The sequence below is a fragment of the Felis catus genome, chromosome D4 (genome assembly GCF_018350175.1).
Source record: "Felis catus isolate Fca126 chromosome D4, F.catus_Fca126_mat1.0, whole genome shotgun sequence".
NCBI lineage: Eukaryota > Metazoa > Chordata > Mammalia > Carnivora > Felidae > Felis > Felis catus.
Window position 1 is genome coordinate 57,788,414 of NC_058380.1, and position 20,118 is coordinate 57,808,531.

Genomic DNA, 20,118 nt, shown 5'->3' on the forward strand with positions numbered 1-20,118 from the left:
TTATAAGGCGGGGGCCGGGCGGCGCCGGGGGAGGGGCTGCGGCCGCCGGGCCACCTCCGAGGCTCTCCAGCGGCGCGGGGAGGGCGAGAGAGCGCAGCGCAGCGCAGCGGCAGCTGGAGCCGGGGAGCGCGCCGAGCGGGCCATGGGCAAGTCAGGTGAGCCGCGGGCCGGCCGGGCGGGCTGCGGGGACGGCTCGCGAGCCTCGGCTCGGGGATCCCCGCCTTCACCGTCCCCCGCGGCGGGCTGGTTCCCCGGGGAGCGGGACCGCCGCGGCCACGCGGGACCGGGGCTCCGGCTGCGCCGCGAGACCCCCGGCTGCGGGATGGGGCGGCGTGCGGAGCGAAGCGCCCGCGGGCTCGGCGCCGGCGGTTTCCGGGGCAGCCAGGAAGCCGGGGTGGCCTTCGGGCCACCGCGAGAGAGGGAGGGAAGGCGAGACCGAGGGAGGGTCCCCCTGTCTGCGAGCCAGAGATTGCGTCAGGGAGGGCTTCCAGGCGCTGGGGATTAGCGCTCAGCGTCCGGCCAAGGCGTGGCTTTGCTTTGTTTCTGGAGCAGAGTTAGAATCGGCAAAAGCCTCCAAACTATGACAGCATCTCTGGCTGCAAAACAGCTCGCCCCAACCAACCCTCAGGACAGCTCTGAGCATCCTTTTCTTCTGTCGTTGTCCCTCCTCCCCTGAGCGCCCCCTCGGTGCCAGGCTCTGTGCCAGGCTCTGTCTGGCTCCACTCGGGCATATACACTCGCGCTTCCCCCTTACGTCGGACCTGTGGCTGCGCATCCTCATCACTGTGGCTGTCGGGGTGAACTTTCTAAAATGCAGATCTGTCCTGTCGCTCCCTAACACTTTCCATCCCACTGTCCACAGGTGAGAGAGTACACACTCTTCCGCGGGGCTTGGAACCCCCTGAGAGTTGGTCGTCACCCGTTAACTCCCCTACATTCAGCTGTTAGGAGGCTGGCACGCTGCTCCCTCCCCGGGGTTCCTTTTCCAGTGCTCGCCGCCACCACCTTGCCTCTCCCACTTCGCTGAGGTGGCAAATCCTCCCCATCTCCCATCTTTCTAGGCTCAACTCGGGGCTGGGACCCCCTCCCTGATTTCCCCATTCCCCCAGAGGGACGGCCCCACTCTGGGTCTTCTTTGTTGCAGCCCTCCCAGCAGTCAGCTTGGGACACTACCTCAGCCATGGACCTGTTTCCCACAGATTCCTCACTGCTGGTGGCCAGGGGCCATGTCTGTCCCAGCATAGTTCCTGCCTCACAGGAGGCTCTCAGTGAACAGCTGTCCAGCAGAGTTCAGGAGTCCTGCTTAATGGGAAGCTGGGGTTGTCATCCTCAGGTGGGTGAGGCTGGGTCCCTTCTTGAATCTCTTCTGAAGATCCAGACTCACGAGGTACCCATGCTGGGAGGAAGTGGCCTTCCCTGGCGTTGTTCCTGCCCTACCCTGACGGGTCTGGCCTTCAGCCCTGGCTCTGCTAATCGCTTGCTGTGTGATCTTGAACAAGGCTCTTTCCTTCTCTGTGCTTCAGTTTCCCCATCTGTACAGTGAGGGTGGCCCCTATGATCTCCAGTATGGAAAGGTGACATAGGGAGTTGTCACGTAGTAAAAGAACAGGATGATAGGTGATGGTGGGGCAAGAATGCGGCAGATGTGAAAAAGCATTTTGAAAATCAACTCCTTTCTCTGTACCTTAGGAGAAAATCCGCAAATTCTCTAACGTTACATTTGTATCAGTTGTTTCTGGCTTCTTCTTCTTTAAGCCGCAGACCCACTGCTGTGGAGGGCCTGGCCTCTGTCCTCAGGAGTATTCATTTGGATCATGAAATGAATCACAAAGCTAATTGAGGAGGAGGGTGGATAGGCTCCAGTGATAGGTGGGAAGTGATTCAAGCCGCAGGGCAGGTGCCGGTGGAGAGCGGTAGGAGCTCAAGGGAGGGGGACATCTGTGCGGAGGGGACCTTTGCAGCCTCCTGGAGAGTCTTGGGGATTTGGACTTTACCCATGGGCCCTAGGGTGCCATTGAAAGACATTGATCTAAACACGGCAAGACCAGAGTTGTGCCAGGGTGGACCAGACGGGGAGGGTAGAGGTGGGGGTCAGGGGGAGTTGCTGCAGTTACTCAGGAGAGACAGATGGAGGCATCTAGGACTGCAGAGGAGGAGAAGGGTTTTTGAGATAGTAGCCAAAAGTGGACTTGGTGACCAACTTACTGTGAATGTGAAGAAGGGACAGCCTTGTGAGTCTGGGTGTGGGATGGCGGTGACACCTTATGGGACTAGAGATGCACAGTCAGGCCAGTTCAGAGGAGGAGGGCAGTGCAGAAGGCAGGTAAGAGCTGGTCCTACCACGTACCCAGGGACCTTCCAGAATGCTGGTCCAGGCGTATCTCCCTCATAGCCACATGCATTTTATTTGGCTGTCCCAAAGACCATGAGCCCCCAGGTAGTGTCTGGCCCCCCTAAGGGTCTTCAAGAGAAAGTGGCTTTTCTGGGCCCCACGGGCCTTCAGCACAGGGCCAGCCTTGAGGTTCCAGGCCACCAGCCTGAGGTTACCTGTGCCTGCCGTCCGATAGCACTCACAGATACCTATCCACACAGGGGCTTTACGTGGTTCCAAAAAGACCGGGGTAAAGAGCCAGCCCCTGCCTCTTCTGGGCCTCAGTTTCCTCATCACCGCCTAGGGGCCAATCTCTTTTTAAAATTTAACCTCAGATATACTCCAGAGCTGCCTGGGGTTGTGGGCATTGCCGAAAAAGTATCAAACAACCGTCACAGCTTAAATTCCAGAAGACACTCAGCCCAGCGCTTAGAGTTTCCCAGGACCTGCTCCTCACCCTGGTCTCCCTGCTGGCCTTCAGTTTGCTGCACGTGTTATGGAGGCAGAGAAAAGCAATGACCTTGGGCTCTGTAGAAGCCTCTAGCCCCTAATAATCGTGATTACCAATTATTAAGCTCCTACTACGTGCCACACTTGAAACTAGGTATTTCATTACCAATGTCTGTAACAGCGCTACAAGGCAGTTATTATCAATTTCACAGATTTACAGAGGTTGACTCACCTTGTCCAAGTTCACACCTTGACCAGTAAGTGGACAGACTGGGATTTGAACCCAGGTTTCTGACTTCCCAGCTGTGTGCTTGCCCCTCAGACACACTGACCACTTTTCTACCTGCTCCCCAGATGCTTCTCACCCGAGATGCCAGCCCTACAGGGAACTCTACACACCCTGCAATTATTGCTAAGTATCTTAGTGTCCCTCCGCCCACATCTCCCAGCACCCAGGGAAGTCAGAGCAGAGGGCCTTTGGGGACCGACTAGCCCAGGAACTTTCTACCAAGTGGAGCTGTCACACCTCTGCTAGGGGAGGCTGTGTGGGCTGGGTCACTCCCAGCTGTGTCATTGCCATCAGTTGATTTTATTGAAAAAAAAAAAAAAAAGGTGGGGGGGAGTAGTTCAAAGAAAGGGTTTCCTGCTTTGAAGATATTTTGAAAACCACACATGTCATCCTTCCTTCACACGGATGGGGAACCAGGGCCCAGAGAGGCAGGGACTTGCCCAGTGCCTATGGCAGGCCCAAGGGGCCACAAGCGGGGCTGGAACGGGGACAGCCGCTTTGTAGGCGGAGCAAGCACTCTCCCGGCCCTGGCTCCTTCAGTCCTTCAAGGAGTATTGTCCTCCCGCAAAGGGGCAGCCGGGCCCAATGCTCCGGGACATCCTTGTTCCGGTAAGCAATTGAGCAACTCTTCAATGACCATCATTTTTGTCATTAGGGAGAGGAAGACGTATATGAAGTGGAAAGTGTGTGAGATTTGAGGGAGGGAAGAGGGCGAAGGGAGGGACATTCTTACATTTGGCTTTATTGTGGACTTATTGTGTGACTTTGGGCCCTTCACATGTTCAGCCGTTCCTGTTCTACGGTTTCCTCATCTGCAATGAGAAGGCTCCCATCCTAGTGCCTTCTCTGTGCTAGTGTGGGACTTTCATTTATTTGTTTGTGTACTCGTTCATTCAGCAAATGTCCAAGCCCAGAGATACCGAAAGAAGTCATCAAAGACCAATTTAAATACCAGCAGCCCCGCTTTCTCTAGAATCTGGGAGGGGCGGGACCCCTGGCTGGCAGTGTCGAAGGAGCCAGCACACTCTTGATCTGTGAGTCATGAGTTCAAGACCCCTGTTGGGTATAGCGATAACTAATAAAAAAATAAATAAATAAACTTAAAAAAATTTGTTTTAATCTAGGAAGGGCTTTGACAGGGCAGTTTCTCCGAAGGCCAGAGGCCAAAGGATCTCTGCCCAATAGTGATGATGATAATTATAGTTGACATTTAGTAACTGTTCATTATGTCCCAGAACTGTTCTAACGCATTTACATAGACCAATTCACTGAATTTTCACAACAACCCTGTGAGGTAGAAACTGTGATCCCCATTTTACATATGGGAGAAATGTGGCACAGAGTGATTAAGCAACTTGTCCTAGAATCTACAGTGAGTAAAAGCTGGGATTTGCCTCTTGAATTTCCTGGAAGCCAGGCTGAAAGAGCAAGAGCTACCCATCTGGAACTCGTTCTTTTTTTTGTTTTGTTTTTTGGTGGTTTTTTTTTTTTTTTTTTGATCAACTTATAATTTTTCTTCCTGATAAAGTAGCACAACCAGCTTTGCCCCAAAGGCGGGACTAGGTCGCTTTCCAGCCTCTTGCCAAGGGGACAGAAGGGGCTCGTTCACAATTCCTGCCCTGACCCCTGATGGGCCTCTTTGGCGGGGATTCTGGAGAGGGCAGAGAAATGAGTCAGGCCCAGGGAGGCCTCAGAGGACGTTCAACGCTGAGGGAGGAGCCTGTCCCCGCCCAAGGGCAGGGAGAGGGGGAGGGGCACGACCTGAGTCTCTCTGGCAGCTAGAAGCTTGGGCCCCAAGTTCAGACCTTCAAGAGCCCCCATCCCAGTTCAGTGTCCTCTACCCTAGCAGAGACAGCCCAGTCCTGCCACCCTCTTTCCGCCCCAGAGAGCCATGCCCAGGCAGCTCCTTCCACCTTCCAGAAGCTCTGAATTCAAGCCTCACACCTGCCCCCTGGAGCTTCTAGTCCTGAAGCCCCTGATTTTCATCTGGGGCCCCTCAGGCAGGTCGTTCATAAACGGCTTGGCATGGAGGAGGCTCTTGAGAAAGTTCTTTTCTCCTCATACTTCCTCCTCCTCGGGATCTAAAGACTCAGCCTCCCTGGACCTGATCCTCCTCCTGGATCTGGAAACCCTGCTGTCTCGTCTATTCTCTGTCCTCTGTCTTGTGGCCTTCAGGCGTGGTGTGGGGTTAAGGACAGGGTTTCCCCCTTCGTGGGCCTACTACCCCTGGACCAGTTGGAAGAACTTGGGCAGGTTACTTCCCTTGTGGAAGTAGCCTCAGTTTCCTCATCAAAACAAACAAGCAAACACACAAATAAAACCAGGGGCTCCCACAAAAGGTGGCGATAAGGGTGATAAGTAAATAAGATCGTGCACCGGCCTGGCACCTAGAGATAGTTGGTCAGCAAGCAGAAGAAAGGACACCTTCTTCATTCTGGGCTGGCACCCTGAGCCTGTATGACCTCTCTGAGCCTCGGTTTACCCTCCTACAAAATAAGGACATAATCTCTGCCCTCCCCCCTTGTGGGGTGGCTGTGAGGGCTCTCCCTGCCTGATGTGGGGATGGGGAGATTTTCTTTGACTTTTAATCTTTGTGTGCAGATGTGTTCTTGGGTTTTCCTACAGAGCGAGGTGTGCCTTTTGCTGGGTGTGGTCACAAGTGGTATCTTGCCTCCCGGAGGCCCTGCTCTGTAGAGCCACCTGGGCGGGGACTGGCCTCCGAGGTGGGAGGGACTCTGGGGCCAGCGGGAGATGTGGCCTTGGGGCCCCCATGCCTTCCAGCCAGGGGTGGGGGGAGAAGGTTCCCCTACCAAAAAGTCTTCCTGACCCCTTTCTAGAAACCCTGGCCCAGGAAACTGGCCCTGCTGGAGACAGTGACTAGCTTTGGCTTCTGGGCACCAAGCTTAGATTGGGCACAGGAACTTTCACTTTTGTTTCTTTTTACTTCCCACATTCTGGGAGTGCAGTGACCTAGTTTCTAGCAGCCTTATATGTCCCTCTCTGCCAAAAAGACTGCAGGACCTCCAGCACTACTGGGTCCCCTGCAACCTGAGCCCGGCACTCAGGGCTGCTTGTAAACAAACGAGCTTCATCTAAGCTACCCACTCCTCCCCTGTCTCCCCTTCCTCCCCATAGCCCCGGATATACACCAGATTCCCGGTGGCCCTGGCTTTCTCTGTGCCTCTCCACCTCCTCACTACCTCCTCCCGGAAGCCTTCCCCATTCATTGATGGTCCGCATCGCCCATGCCACTCAATCCCGTGCACCTCCTGTGGTGTCCCACTGTGGCCTCCCCAGGACATAGGAGCTGGAAGGGACATTAGTGTGGGCCTCGCCAAGCCTGCCCCTCAGATAGGGATCCTCTGCCACCTTGACCGCGTGCACCCACACCTGCCCCTGCACGTACACATACACTTATCTTGATCACTCCCTCTCCTCAGAGAAGCTCAGAACTCCTTGGAAGTCTGAGGTGGGTCATTCAGTTGTCTCCTCTCACCCCACCCTGATGGGACCTTATGAGATCTCAGGATTGAAGGGACTCGAAAGTCATCTGACTGGCCTCCAGTGCCTGAATCCTTTTGAGAGAAATCACTTTGCTTGTATTCCCCCAGTGCCGGAGAGTTCATTACCTTGTGAGGTTGTCAGTTTTTAGAAAGATTTGATTGAGAGAAAGATCTTTCTTAGGCTGAGCTGAACTCTATCATCCTGCCTTTTCTACCCATTGACCCCGACTTTGCCCTGTGGATCCCAGAATCCATCAGAGGCCTCTACTGTGTCTTCCAAAGTCCGATCTGCAGGATGAACATACCCAGCATTGTACCCATTCTTTATAAGACCCCCATTTCCGGCCCCTTCTCCACCTTGTCACCACTTCTGGACACACTACAGATGGTCGCCACCTGCAGACAAGGCCGGGGCCAGGCTGCGTGAAGCACACCAGCTGGACACCGGCTCGTGCAGGACAAGCAGTGCGCTGCCCGGGAGCTGGTGGGTTACTGGCCGCCGAGTCGCCCTGCTGACTCCTTTGCACGTCACCAGCAGGAACCCCTTCTGGTCCCCTTGAGTTGCTATGGCTTCCACCCGAGAGATTCTTTAAGAACCTCTGTGACTCCGTTATCCCAAATACCACATTAACATGCTAAACCCCAAATCTTTTTTATTATTGTGGTAAAAACAAAAACAAAAACCACACATGACATAACATTTACCATGTTAACCATTTTGGAGTATACTGTTCAGTAGTGTTAAGTATACTCACATTGTCGTACAACAGATCTCCAAACAGTACCTTCCTTCCCTTTTCTTCCTCCCTCCCATAAACCTGAAATCTTTACCTTTCATACCAACGAGGCGTTGGCCCCTTTCTTGGCCACAAAGACCTGAAGAGTTCAGATCGCAGCTCCGCCTCTGCCTTGTGCCCAGCTCCCATCACCCCTTTGTTCAGTGTCCCCGTGTCTGCCCCCATGTCTGCCTCCCAAATCCTGCCATTCAGCCCCGCCTCCCCCTGCCGGCGCCTTGCTGTGACCAGACCTCACGGAAAGGCAGTGCTGGGCCCCCAGGGTCCTAGCTCTTCGGGTCATTGGAACCCCCTCGGGCAGCTAGCCACCACTGGCATTGCCTCACCTCTCAGGGCCGCATTTAGCCTAGAGCTCCCTGAGGGCAAGCCTTCCTTCCGCTGCTCCTCAGAGACCCAGTGGGATTTGATCTGAAGCCCCAGGGGACATGGGGAATCTGGCTGAGGGAGGGGAGGAAGATTCCCTGTTGGGTCATCTCAGCCTCTGGGGCGAAGAAAAGAGCAGAGGAGAGGAGAGGAGAGGACAGGCAGCCTGGTGAATGAGCTGGGGGCAGGGACAGGAGTGGCGCTTCTTTCAATCCTCCACTTTATTCCTTTGCTGCCCACAGCCAAGCCTCAGGGAAGGGTCCCGCCAGATGGGACTAGCTCAGTGTCACCCCGCCCTCCCCGCCATGGCTCTTACTCGTAACCCACCCAACTCACCCCATTTCACAGAGGGGCACTCCCAGATGCCTGAGGCTGGTGCTCAGTGACTTACGCAGTCAGCCTGACTGGCTCCTGTACGGGCATCCTTGGGGCCTCAATCCAAGGGGCCACCTTCCCCATCCCCCGGCCCACGTTAGGTTGCTTTTCTCCAAGTTCCCCTTGCCCTCTGCTCACCTTCACCTTAGCCCTCTCATACTCTTTGCTAGTGTCTGTGTACAAAGCTGTCTCCCTTCTGTTTGCGAGCTCACTGAGGGCAGGACATTTGTCTCTGGACCTCTCACACATAATCCAGGACCTGGAGTAGAGAAGGCGCTCAGAGAGCAGACAGACAGATGCGTGGATGATGGGTGGATGGCTGGCTGCTGCTGCTGCTGCTGCTGAATAGATTATGAATCAGAAGATGGATGGACGAGTGGCGGGGAGACGGATGGAAGGTGTGGGATGGATGGGGTTCCATCTCAGATCCAAACTGCTGTGACTTCTGTCTACTGTTGACTCTGCCTTCACCCACTTCTCTCCCTGAATCCAGCCTCCTTCACCTCGTCCTTTCTGAGGTCATGACCCAGTTGGGCCCAGGCTCTACCTCTCCCTTCACTGCACCCCTGGGTCCAGCTGACCCCACCCTGCTCCCCAACACCACCACATTCTTTTCCACTCTGTCCCTCACCCCCCCTCCCCGGTGCTGTCCCCCCTGCTCCCCTTCTTCACCTGTCCCTGTCACCCTCACCACAGCCAGGCCTGTTCTTCCCGGTGCCCACCACATCCTGTGGGTCCAGTCTGAGATATCCAGTCTCCGCACATTTTTTTCCCAGCGGTTCCGGTTCCGTTGCTCACTGTCCCGCCCACACCCCCCTGCGTCTTCTGTGCACCTGCGGCCCATCCTCCACCCAGCGGCCAGCAGAATCTCTCAGAAACACAGATCTCAGGAGCCCAGCCCCCTGCGCCCATTCAGTCGCTTCCCATTGCCCCGATAAAGACCCAAATCCCTAATGTGGTCCATAAGGCCCTAGGTGACCCGTGAGGTGCAGACGCGCGGAGATGTGGAAGGTGACATCAGGGCTATGAAGCAGGGCATCGTGGTTGCTCGGTTGGCCCCGGTGCCCAAGGGCAGCAGCGGCCGGTCCCCGTAGCCTGAGGGTTGAGCTGGGCGTCACTCTGAAGCCTGCCATCCTGCTTTTGGCGGGTCTTTTCTCTGCACTGAGACGTTCTCCATTTTGAAATTATTGCAGCTTCCAAGCAGTTTAATAATGAGGTCCTGAAGGCCCACAACGAGTACCGGCAGCAGCACGGCGTCCCCCCACTGAAGCTCTGCAAGAAGCTCAACCGGGAGGCCCAGCAGTGAGTGTCCCCAGAGCCCCGGGTGACTCTGACCTTTCGTGGTGCTGTGGCTGCAGTCGTGGCGGGGCCCTGGGGTAGCTGGACGGACATAGGACTGGGGGGCAGAGGCAGCCAGGCTTGAGTAATCCTTGAGCCACTTAACCCAGGCAGGTCCTTTTCCTCCGAGCCTCAGTTTGCTTCTCTGTGAAATGAGACTGTTGGCGGCTCAGAAGAGATGCTGGCACGATGCTCCTCATTTGTGCAACTAGCCTGGGGCAGGGAAGGAAGCTCAGCCACACCAGTTTAGGGCTCATACTCTGGGGTTCCCTGGGCTGCACCCGCTCTGAGGAAGTACATGGACTCTGGCAGGTATTCGGAGGCCCTGGCCAGCACGAGGATCCTCAAGCACAGCCCGGAGTCCAGTCGCGGCCAGTGCGGAGAGAACCTGGCATGGGCCTCCTACGATCAGACAGGTAGGTCACTTTCTCAGCTGCCCCCCGCCAACCCCAACCCCCCCCCCCCGCCTGAGCTGGGCCTGGGACATCCAGTATTCTGGCCCCTCCTGGCCCCAGCACCCTCCTCCGTGTGGCCTTGGTGCCACCGGCCCAGAGAGAGGCGCCCCAGAACCCTCCGCCTCTGTTCCCAGGGGCTGGTCACCACAAACTCTCCGATGGCCGGCTCAGGGCCAGGCCTGTGCTGGGTGCCAGGGACACAGAGATGAGTCAGACTGCCCAGCCCTCCCCTTCAGAAGAGCTCCCAGCTGGGGAATGGGGGTGGGGGAGACAAATCCATTTCTGTGCCCTTTTTGTACAGGGTTTCAGCATGACCCTGGGGGCGCCTCAGTATCCCTAGCTACAGAAGAATTGTACTTTCTTCACGTTTTTCTTTCTTTTAAGTGTTGGTGTATTAACTTTTATCACCAGAAAAATACAATTGAGCTTTTTCCATGTTAGGAAAAAAAAAAAAATGAGAAAGACAATTCTTCCATCCAAGGTCACAGCCTGGAATGATGATCCCCCCACACTGACCAAACATTCTTGAGCTTCCTGTCTCGGACAGGGCTGTCCGGCTTTTTAGGAAAATGCTGGAGAGAGCTACTGTGCCCTCTGGGGCCTGACATTCCTGGGAGTTCCCTGGGGGGGGGGGGGGGGAGGCCCTGTGGGCCTCCCGGTTTCCCCAGAGCAGCGGGCCTCCGGGAGAGGTGTGCGCATGCTCCCCAGGAAGGTGGGCGCCTTTGGCCTCCTTTCCAGGCTCAGGCCGCTGGCTTTGGTGGGCCTGGGAGAGAAGTCTCACCGAAGGGGTGGGAACAGATGTGATTGGTTCCAGCCTTGCGCTGGCTCCCCGTGGAGCCTTGAGTGAGTCACTACCCTCTCTGGCCCCAGTTTCCCCATCTCTGTTTCGTTAGGCTGTCTTTATCCCCGCCCTGGATCTTCTGCAGCTTTAAAAAAATCCCAACACCCGGTTCCTCCGGAGATACTGATACAGGCTGTGGCAGGCCCCAGGCCTCAGCAACGTTTCAGTGCTCCCCGGGTGAGGCCAGTGTGTAGCCTCTGTTGTGTAAGGTCTTGCTACTCAAAGTGTGGTCCACCGGCCAAGAAATGCAGACTCAGAGCCTTTACCCTCGACCTCCTGAAGTCAGAACTTTAACAAGCGCCCCAGGTGATTCATGCACAAATCACAGTTCAGGGTGGGACTAACTGCTGTGGGATCTGAGGCTCCCGGCTGTGGTCCCGACACCAACAGCTCTCAGAGAGATGCTGGGGGTTTTCCCCTACCAGCACCTGCCCGGCGGGGGCCAGCCGATGCTCTAGGTGAGGACCCTTCTGCCTGCAGTGGAGACCCTGGCCCACCAGCCCAACTGCCTTTCTTCCTGTGGATATTTCAGGAGACAGACTTTGGGTGGGATGAGGGCAGAGTCTCCCAAAAACTCAGAGCATCATTAGAAGCCCTTGGAGTACGTTGCAGTCAGCCCTTGTACGGAGGCCAAGAGAGAGGAAGGCCTTGCCTAGGATTACATAGCAAGTTGGTGGTAGGGCAGGGACACAGAGGCAGTCCTCCAACCCCAGGCCAGGGCTCTTCCCAGTCTCCAACAAAGCTCTCTCTTCAGCCTAGATACACTCCTGGGCAGGAGTCCCTATCTCGGCTCACTGGTGCTTTATCAGACATCTAACTGTGGGGTGGGTGGTTTGGGGTTAACGGGAGAAGATGGAAGGAGTAGTGAGTGAGTTGATTTTCCTGCTGAGGTGTTGGGTTTTTTTTTTTTTTTAAGTTTATTTATCTTGAGAGAGAGAGAGAGAGAGAGAGAGAGCGAGAGCGCTCTGGAGGGGCAGAGAGAGCCACCCAGGTGCCCCAATTCCGCTGCTGAGTTTTAAGCAGTGTCTTTTCCCTGCAGGAAAGGAGGTGGCTGATAGATGGTACAGTGAAATCAAGAACTACAACTTCCAGCAGCCCGGCTTCACTTCTGGGACTGGTGAGTGATGGGATCACACCAGTGGCCTGGTCCTGGGCAGGGTTGCACTTTGGAAAGGAACTAACGCTCTGAAAAGCCGCCATTTCCCTCCTATTTTACCTCTTCCCTATTTCTCCTGTATGACTTTGCCCAAAGGGCAAAACTCTCTTTCGCCATCACTTCTCCCAACACGCACACATCCCCCTCTATCTGAGAACACCCGAGCCACGGATTCCCTCCCCACCAGCTCCAAGTTCTCCGGATGACTAGAGTGTGTGTGTCACAGGAGGCTGTGGATTTTAACCGCTGCCCAGTGCTTGCTCCCAGGAGTGGCGCTATGGCCCATCATCCTACCGCCAGTCTTGCTCCCCTCCGATCCAGCCTGGGCCCACAGCCAGAATATTCGAAAGCCCTCTCTTCAGGAAAAGGGCCAAACTGCTCACTCTCTCCTCCTGGTCTTAACTCCCTCCCCACTCACCTCCTCCCCCAACACCCTTCCCAAGTGCTTCCCACACCTACAGCCTCCCAGGCTCCCCCTTCATCTTCTCTCTCCAGTTTGGGGTTCAGGTGAGCAGAGAGCCTAGATCTGCTCTAGGCTCCAGCACTGTCAGTTGTGTGAACTTGGGTTGACTCCCTGTGCTTCCCCCGTCCCGGAGGGTGAGGGGCCAGGTGGTGGCCTTTAGGGGACATTCTGAGAGCTGGTGTTCAGATGCGGGGAAGGGCCAGCTGTGGGACCGGCATCGGCTTTTCTGCGAGGCCTCCAGAGTGAGCGGTAAACATTCAGCTTACTACAGCCCCACCAGCTGCTCTGGGCTCTGGGCTCCCTCCTGCCCCTCAGCAGGCTTCCCTCACCTGACACCCTCTTTCCTCAGAACCGACTCAGATCGGCTTGCGGCCCAGGATGTGTCAGAAGGGGCTGTGAGTTTCTCTGACCGAAAGACACCAGGGAAACTGAAAAGGGGGTTCTCTGCCCACCCTCTTCCCTCTCCCCTCCCCCATCCCACCCATGGGTGGGGCCACTATGGCCTCTCACCCCCTGGAGCATTCTTCCGAAGCAGGAAGTGACACGCTGTCGGAGCCAGTCACTGTTTCCTGTGGTTTGCTGCTCACCCTTTTGGGCAGGGGTTCTTTCGACAGCGTCGGCAGGACTGTGGGGCAGAGGTGGAAGCATCTGCTGAGGCATTTCTCCTCTCAGCTCCCCGGGCTGGGGACAAGGAGGCCGCTGTCAGGGCCCTAAGTAAGAAATGACTGTTGGATGGCAGTTCAGTTGAAGGGATGAGGAAGGGAACAGGAACAGCTTCCTACCAGTGTTTAAGGATGTATGTGCAGACCTGTCTTCTTTTCGTAAAGTTCGGCATCCAGAAGACGTTTTATTTCAGAGCGTCTGGATTTGCTTACCCCGTGAGCAAGACTCGCGAGCAATCAGACATGTGTCAGAGCGAGTTATTAGCGTTGCTCATGTGCGTGGCACTTGACAATTATAAAGTGCCTCCACAGCCACAGCCACGTGAGCCTCACAACACCATTCGTAGGCGGGGCTTTATTCTACCCATTTTGCAGAGGACGAAACTGAGGCCATAAAGAGGAAGAGTCTTCTTTTATATCTCCTATCCTCAGTCTGATGCTTTTTCCATGGCCCCTGCTTCAAGGTGAGAATCTCACAAGGGTCAGAGCTGGGAATGGGACTCAACTTTCCTTGATCACTGACCGCCTGTCCAACCTATTGGCCCACATCTCCCAGCCCGAAAGAGGAAAACCTCAGAGCAACTAGCCCCTATGCTGTCCCAGGTGCCGGTGGGCAACACCTGGGGAGACAGCCTGACGCTAAGACAGAAGCACAGCTTTGGACGGTGTTATAGTCAGAGCCTGCAAGACCCTTCAAGATCCTCGGGCCCATTCCCCGTGCCTCAGCCTCCCCAGAGCTGCTGTTTACAGGGATTTCCTGGCCTGAGTCCATGATGTAGGGGAAGGGCCTTTGAAATATCCTGTAATCTATCCCCACCCACCTTGGGTCAGCATCTTGTGACAAAGGACACAGTTCTGTGCTATGTGTTGTGTGGAAAGAAATGGTTTCTTGCAATTCCTTTGTTATTTTCTGTTTTAATGAGTCGGTTGGTTTGTTTATTCTGAGTAAATAATACTTTTACATGACATGAAACTTGCAAACTGTATAAGGTAAAAAAGTCTTCCTTCCATCCCTGGTCTCCAGAACTTTCCCTTCCAACCAGTGATACGAGTTTCTTGGGTATCATTCGAGAGTTGTTCTGATTTTATACCAGCGTTTGTGTAAATATGTTCTCTTTTTCCCTTTTTTTATGTGTCAGATATATGATCTGTTTTGCGCTTTCTTTCTTCATGCAGCAGATTGCCAGAGATTGTTCCCTATTAATACAAAAAGAGCTTTTTCATTCTTTCTTACTGTTTTACGTCATTCCTTTGCAAGAATATACTGTAACATATTTAATATGCTTTTCAAATGTGTATTCTAGCAAGCTTGGGTCCGTAGCAGAAAAGAGGATGTGATCCCTTTTGTGGGGGGTGGGGAAGAAACTGTAATTGATTTAGTTAGAAACCACTGTGTATCTGATGGTTGCTAAGGAAGTCATGTTCTTTAACTCGTCTCTGAATACCCATACTTAATTATCTCCGTAACCAGAGACCTCCCCAGCCAGAGGAAAAATTACTTAGTCTCATCTGTTTGGAAAAGGCTTCCACAGGCATGCAAACTGCTGATGTGCACCTTGTGTCTGTAATCACTTCCTTGGCAACCGGTGGATAAATGGCAGTTCGTCCTTGTCTGGGCAGCAGAGAGAGTGAATGGTCAGTAGCCAAAGCATGTGGTTCTCTTGAGAGAAAAGGCTGGTGTGAAAAAGGGCTTGAGCCTTAATAAAAAGGCAGCTTTTAGAAGCAGTGACATCTGGCAAAGTTGCCGAAAGCCTGGAGCTGTGACTCAAAAGTGTAAGGGCCAAGGGTGAATTGGCAAGAAGTGTTTCTCCTCTATTTTGAGGTGAAAATCAGAGTTTATTGGGCATTGGTTAATACAAGTCTAAAGATATGTGATAAAGATGCATAATTGAGCCTCGGGTTTCCTTTCCTTTAGTTCTTGCTTTGATTTTTATCACGGCAACTCTACTCATCAGTGTTTATGTTCGGTTATTTTCACAATTTAGTCATCTCAAATCTTTTATGGATGTAGACAAAGCAAAAAAGTATACCTAAATTTAATAGTTATAAAAATGGAGTTCAACCATAGGGCAAAACACACAATTTAATCATGAACATTTTTTCAGTCCTTACCATACATGAGACACAATGGAAGATATCAACTGTCGGGTTGGAAGAGTGTGAATATCTACCGCTCTTTCCCTTTTCTTTCTTCCTTTCTTTCTTTCTTTCTTTCTTTCTTTCTTTCTTTCTTTCTTTCTCTTTCTTTCTCCTTCCTTCCTTCCTTCCATTTTGTGGTAAAATATATTTACCATAAAATTAACCATTTTTAAGAATGCAGTTCAGTGAGATTAAGTACGTTCACATATTGTGCAACCATTGCCAAGAACTTTTCAGTCATCACAAATTGAAACTCTGAACCCATTAAACAATAACTCCCATCCTTCCCTCCCATTTCCCCACCCTTAAGCTCTGGCAACCACTCTTCTACTTTTGTGTCTATGAGTTTGACTATTCTAGGTACCTAATATAACTGGAGTCATTAATATTTGCCCTTTTGTGTCTGGCTTATTTCACTTAGCGTGATGTCCTCAAGGTTCATCCTCAAGGTAGGATGTACCAGAATTGCATTCCTTTTTGAGGCTGAATAGTATTTTATTATATATATTATAATATATATATTATTATATATACAACATTTTGTTTATCCACTTATCCATTGGTGGATATTGGGTTTTTTCCCCTCTTTTGGCTATTGTAAATAATGCTGCTGTGAACATTGGTGTACAAATATCTGAGTCTCTGCTTTCAGTTCTTATGGGTTTATACCTGGAAGTGGAATTGATGAATCATATAATAATTCTATAGTTAATTTGTTGAGGAGTCACCATACTGTCTTCCACAGTGGCTGCACCATTTTACATGCCCATCAGCAATGCATAAGGGTTCCAATCTCTACACATCCTCAACAATATTTGTTATTTTCCTCTTCTTTAAGAAAAAAAAAAATAATATCCATCCTAATGGACATAAACTGGTTCCCCTCTTTCTTTCTTAGCTGCCTTGTGGGAAACTTAGCTCCTCTGATCACAATTTTCCTCCTTCCCTCTGTCTCTTCTATTCTTCATCAGTTATTTATTGAGCAACTACCTGTGCCAAGCTCCGTGCCAAACACTGGGTATGCTGTGGTCAATACGAAAGGTGAGGTGCCCACCCTCAAAGAGGAAACATAGTCTCTTCAGTGTTGTTTTAGCAAATGAATGCCATTCTGTGATATGGAAGTAAATATTGACGTGTCAAAGGATCTCTGTGAGTCCTCAACAGTGAAGGTGGGAGGGATAAACTCCCAACCTCTACTCCTAGGAGACAGAAGTATTAATGGTCATTGAGCAAAGAAGCCACTATAGCAACTCTTTGACCCCAAAGCAGAAGGGGAGTTGGAAGCTGAGCTATATTAAAAGCTCAAAAGAAGCAGTGGGTGAGGGGCAGGGAGCCTGAGATGCTGAGCAGCTTAGCAAACCATAGAAGTGTCTGGAGGGTCAACAGTAGCTTGAGAAGGAACTGGGCTGTTTGGCTCAGAGCAAAGGAAATTGAAGGAGGCTCTAACCTGTCAAGGTCTCAAAGAGCTCAAAATAGAAAGCCTGCACTTCAGTGAGGGCAGAACCCAAGTGTAAGATGGTTCTTCCATATGCCTTTTCATTCATTCACTCATTTCATTCATTCATTCATTCATTCATTCATTCAACAAAGGTTTAGTTTGTACTTTTCATGTGCCAGGCTGTGCCAGGGTACTGAATTTACTGAAACAATTTCATTCTTGCCCCTGTGAGTCTCCTAGCCTAGTCAAAGAGCCAAGCAGATTAGCAAGAAACCAAACACACATAACATTGCAAATGGTAAGAATGCTGAAGGGGAAAAACAAGGTATGATAAGATGATCTCGGGAGGGAGGTGTTCAGGAAATGAGTCACTGTGAAAGGCTTCCCTGCACAAGTGATATTCAGGCTGAGGCCTAAGGGACAAGATGATGTTGGTCATCATCAGAGCAGTCCACACAATGGCCAGTGTGTGTAAGGGCTCCATGGTGGGAAATAACCTGATGTGCTCAAGGAATGGAAAGGAGGCCATCAGGCCAAAGCCTTCACTTTCCTCACTTTTATTCTAGGTGCAGTTGGAAGCAGTTGAAGGATTTTTTTTTTTAATTTTTTTTTTCAACGTTTATTTATTTTTGGGACAGAGAGAGACAGAGCATGAACGGGGGAGGGGCAGAGAGAGAGGGAGACACAGAATCGGAAACAGGCTCCAGGCTCTGAGCCATCAGCCCAGAGCCTGACGCGGGGCTCGAACTCACGGACCGCGAGATCGTGACCTGGCTGAAGTCGGACGCTTAACCGACTGCGCCACCCAGGCGCCCCGGTTGAAGGATTTTTAAGCAGGGAAGTAAACATATGTCTAAAAACAGTTACTCCAACTACTTTGGTAGAAAGTGAATTAGAGGAGGCAAAGGCAGATGCTAGGGAACCAATCAAGGGCTATCCCAGTGGTCCAAGTGAGAAAGTTTGTGGTTGAGACCAAAGTTTGGGGAGTAGATGGACTTAAGATATATTTTGGAGTTCAAATCTTCAAGATTGAATGATGCATTGTTGAGGGAGAAATGTGGGAGAAGGAGGGATATAGACCAACCCCTAGGGTTGTGTGCATAAGGGGACCATTAATGGAAATGGAAGGGAGGAAGAGGAGCAACTCTGGCGGTGGGGGAATGGGGAGGGCGGGGAACCAAAATCAAGGATGAGGTTTGGATAGGTTTGCCTATGAGTCATCCAAGTGGAAATGTCAAGTAAGTAGTTGTATCTGGAATACAGAGATTTGGGCTGGAGAAATACATTTGGGAGCCAGGGAAAGATGAAATTACCTAAAGAGTACAGCAAGAAAAAAACAGAGAGCCCAGGACTGAGCCTTGGGAAGCGCAAGCCCCTCCAACATTTACAAGTGAGATGGAAGAGGAGGAAGAAGAGGCGGTGAGATGGGGATGCCCGGAGAGGGCAGTGTGGTGGAAACTAAAAGAGGGGAGTGCTTGGAAAAGGGGAGGAGTCGACCCTATTAAATGTTCCTAAGATGTCAAGTGAGATAGAGACAAAAAGGGGTCTTTGGGGAAGAACATGGAGACAGATCATCAGTGACCCTGAAGACTACAGTCTGCGGGGAGGGGTGGAGTCAGGTGCTGGTAGGGTGTCATCCTAACTGTTGGAGTCACTCAGCTTTGTCGTGATCTCTGGGAGACCATGAAACCTTTGGGCATCGAGAATTGGTGGGGTGAGGAGGCTCTGTGTGGCTGATTGAGAGGACGTGGCGCCTCAGAAAATCAGGTAGGCGGAGCGTTCTATCTCTCCTTCCTCTGATTGGTGTGCGTGAAGATGAAGCCTCCCATGCCTTACAAGACAGTGCAGGGCTCAAGAATCCTTTGAAACATCCTTCTCCAGATTCTGCTAACTGACCTGTTTCCCTCTCCCCCTGCCTGTGCCCCTATAGGACACTTCACGGCCATGGTGTGGAAGAATACGAAGAAGATGGGAGTAGGGAAGGCATCTGCAAGCGACGGGTCTTCCTTCGTGGTGGCCCGATACTTCCCGGCAGGGAATGTCGTCAACCAGGGCTTCTTTGAAGAAAATGTCCTGCCTCCAAAGAAGTAATTCATTAAACGTAATGGGAAGGTGGCAGACTGAGCGTGGATACGAAGTTCCTAGAACAACAAAAACTCAGCGGTGTGTCTGTCCCTGTGGGTGTACGCGCTTGGTGTGTGTGTGATGCATGTGTGAGTGTCTCTCGCACCACACGCTTGGATATACGGTTATGCATGAACTTATTCTTATCAAAGGAAGGAGCAAATGAAGCCTTTATCCTAATGGTTACCTAGACCACAATAATTTGGACTTCAGGGGGAAAAAAATCAACTTTAAAACGTTTGGTTGGTTTTTTTTTTTTTTAAGCAAACTTTTTTTTTGTATATTTCTTATAATATCCATCCCTGGTCTTTTTCTATTCCAAATGTTTGCGATGCTTAGAAGTGAAGTTCATTTTGTGTGATCTTCTTGCATTGTAATCGACTTTTGGTAGATACTTAGGAATATTAAACTCGCGTGTAAATGTAACATAAAACAGCTTTAAACACATAAACATAAAGCAGCTTCCATTGGAAACATGGGGCAGGCAGCAACTCCATTTCACGGCATCGTTGGGATTTCTCCGTTGTAAGACATGATGTCATCTGCTTGCCTCCTGGAATTCTCTGATGGGAATGCCAAAGAACAAATGGAGAGAAACGTTTTACTTCCTTGCATTTTCTACCTTTAAATAGCAAACTAGCGCCACTACCACCACCCTTGCCCCCTCCCACCTTTTTTCTTAAAATCCTCTGGCACTGAAGAGCTCAGTATGTGCCTTCTGGTTTCTAAGGCCTTGGGTCAGGCCCGAAGCTGCCCCCTCCCCCACCCCGGCCAGGTGGCCCAGGGCCTGTTCTGGGAGAAAGCCCCTCACAAGGCCTGGGCTCGCGGCCAAGCATCCAACAGATGAAGTCAGTGCGCGTGGGGGTGGGTGTGAGCTCACCAGGGCCCCCAGAGGAAGCCCTCCAGCCTCTGCCCTCCCCTCACACGCAGGGCGGGAGCCGGGCCTGTTCCTGGCGGCTGTGGCTGCAGCTGTGCTGGCGGCCCCTCCAGGAATGTGTGACAGGCCCAAGCGTTCCAGGGAGATATCCCGGGTGGGGGGTTAGCATCGCCAATTGGCTTCTGTGTTTTGCCTCAAACTACACAAAGTTCCCCTGAATAACAATTTCACATGGTCCATGTGGGAAGAACCAACCCAGATGCCAGGCTGAGTGGCGTGAAACTGGCATCTCGAGTCCTAAGATAGCAAGGGTGGGAGTTGGGAGGCTGCCGGCTTAAAGACAGATGTCTGAGCAGGCCAGTCAGGAAACGTGCTTCCTGAAGGTCTGTGTTACACTGTGAACACAGCCTCATGCTGTGCCCTTCGTTTCACCCAGGGATGTTGACTAAGACAACAATAAAAGCTTTTTCTTTGGTGTAA

General features: G+C 52.1%; 1 protein-coding gene across 2 annotated transcripts; it reads left to right on the forward strand.

The window, feature by feature from the left end:
- On the forward strand, positions 1–20,118 carry GLIPR2 (GLI pathogenesis related 2). 2 transcript variants are annotated; one of them, XM_003995621.5, is made up of 5 exons: positions 1–155; positions 9,339–9,447; positions 9,796–9,899; positions 11,819–11,896; positions 18,568–20,118. In XM_003995621.5, the coding sequence occupies exons 1-5, from the start codon at positions 143–145 to the stop codon at positions 18,726–18,728; spliced, it is 465 nt and encodes a 154-aa protein (XP_003995670.1). In that variant the 5' UTR covers positions 1–142; the 3' UTR covers positions 18,729–20,118. The 2 variants fall into 2 exon arrangements, with proteins under 2 accessions (XP_003995670.1, XP_044899816.1); XM_045043881.1 differs by lacking the exons at positions 1–155; positions 9,339–9,447; positions 9,796–9,899 and adding an exon at positions 10,910–11,237.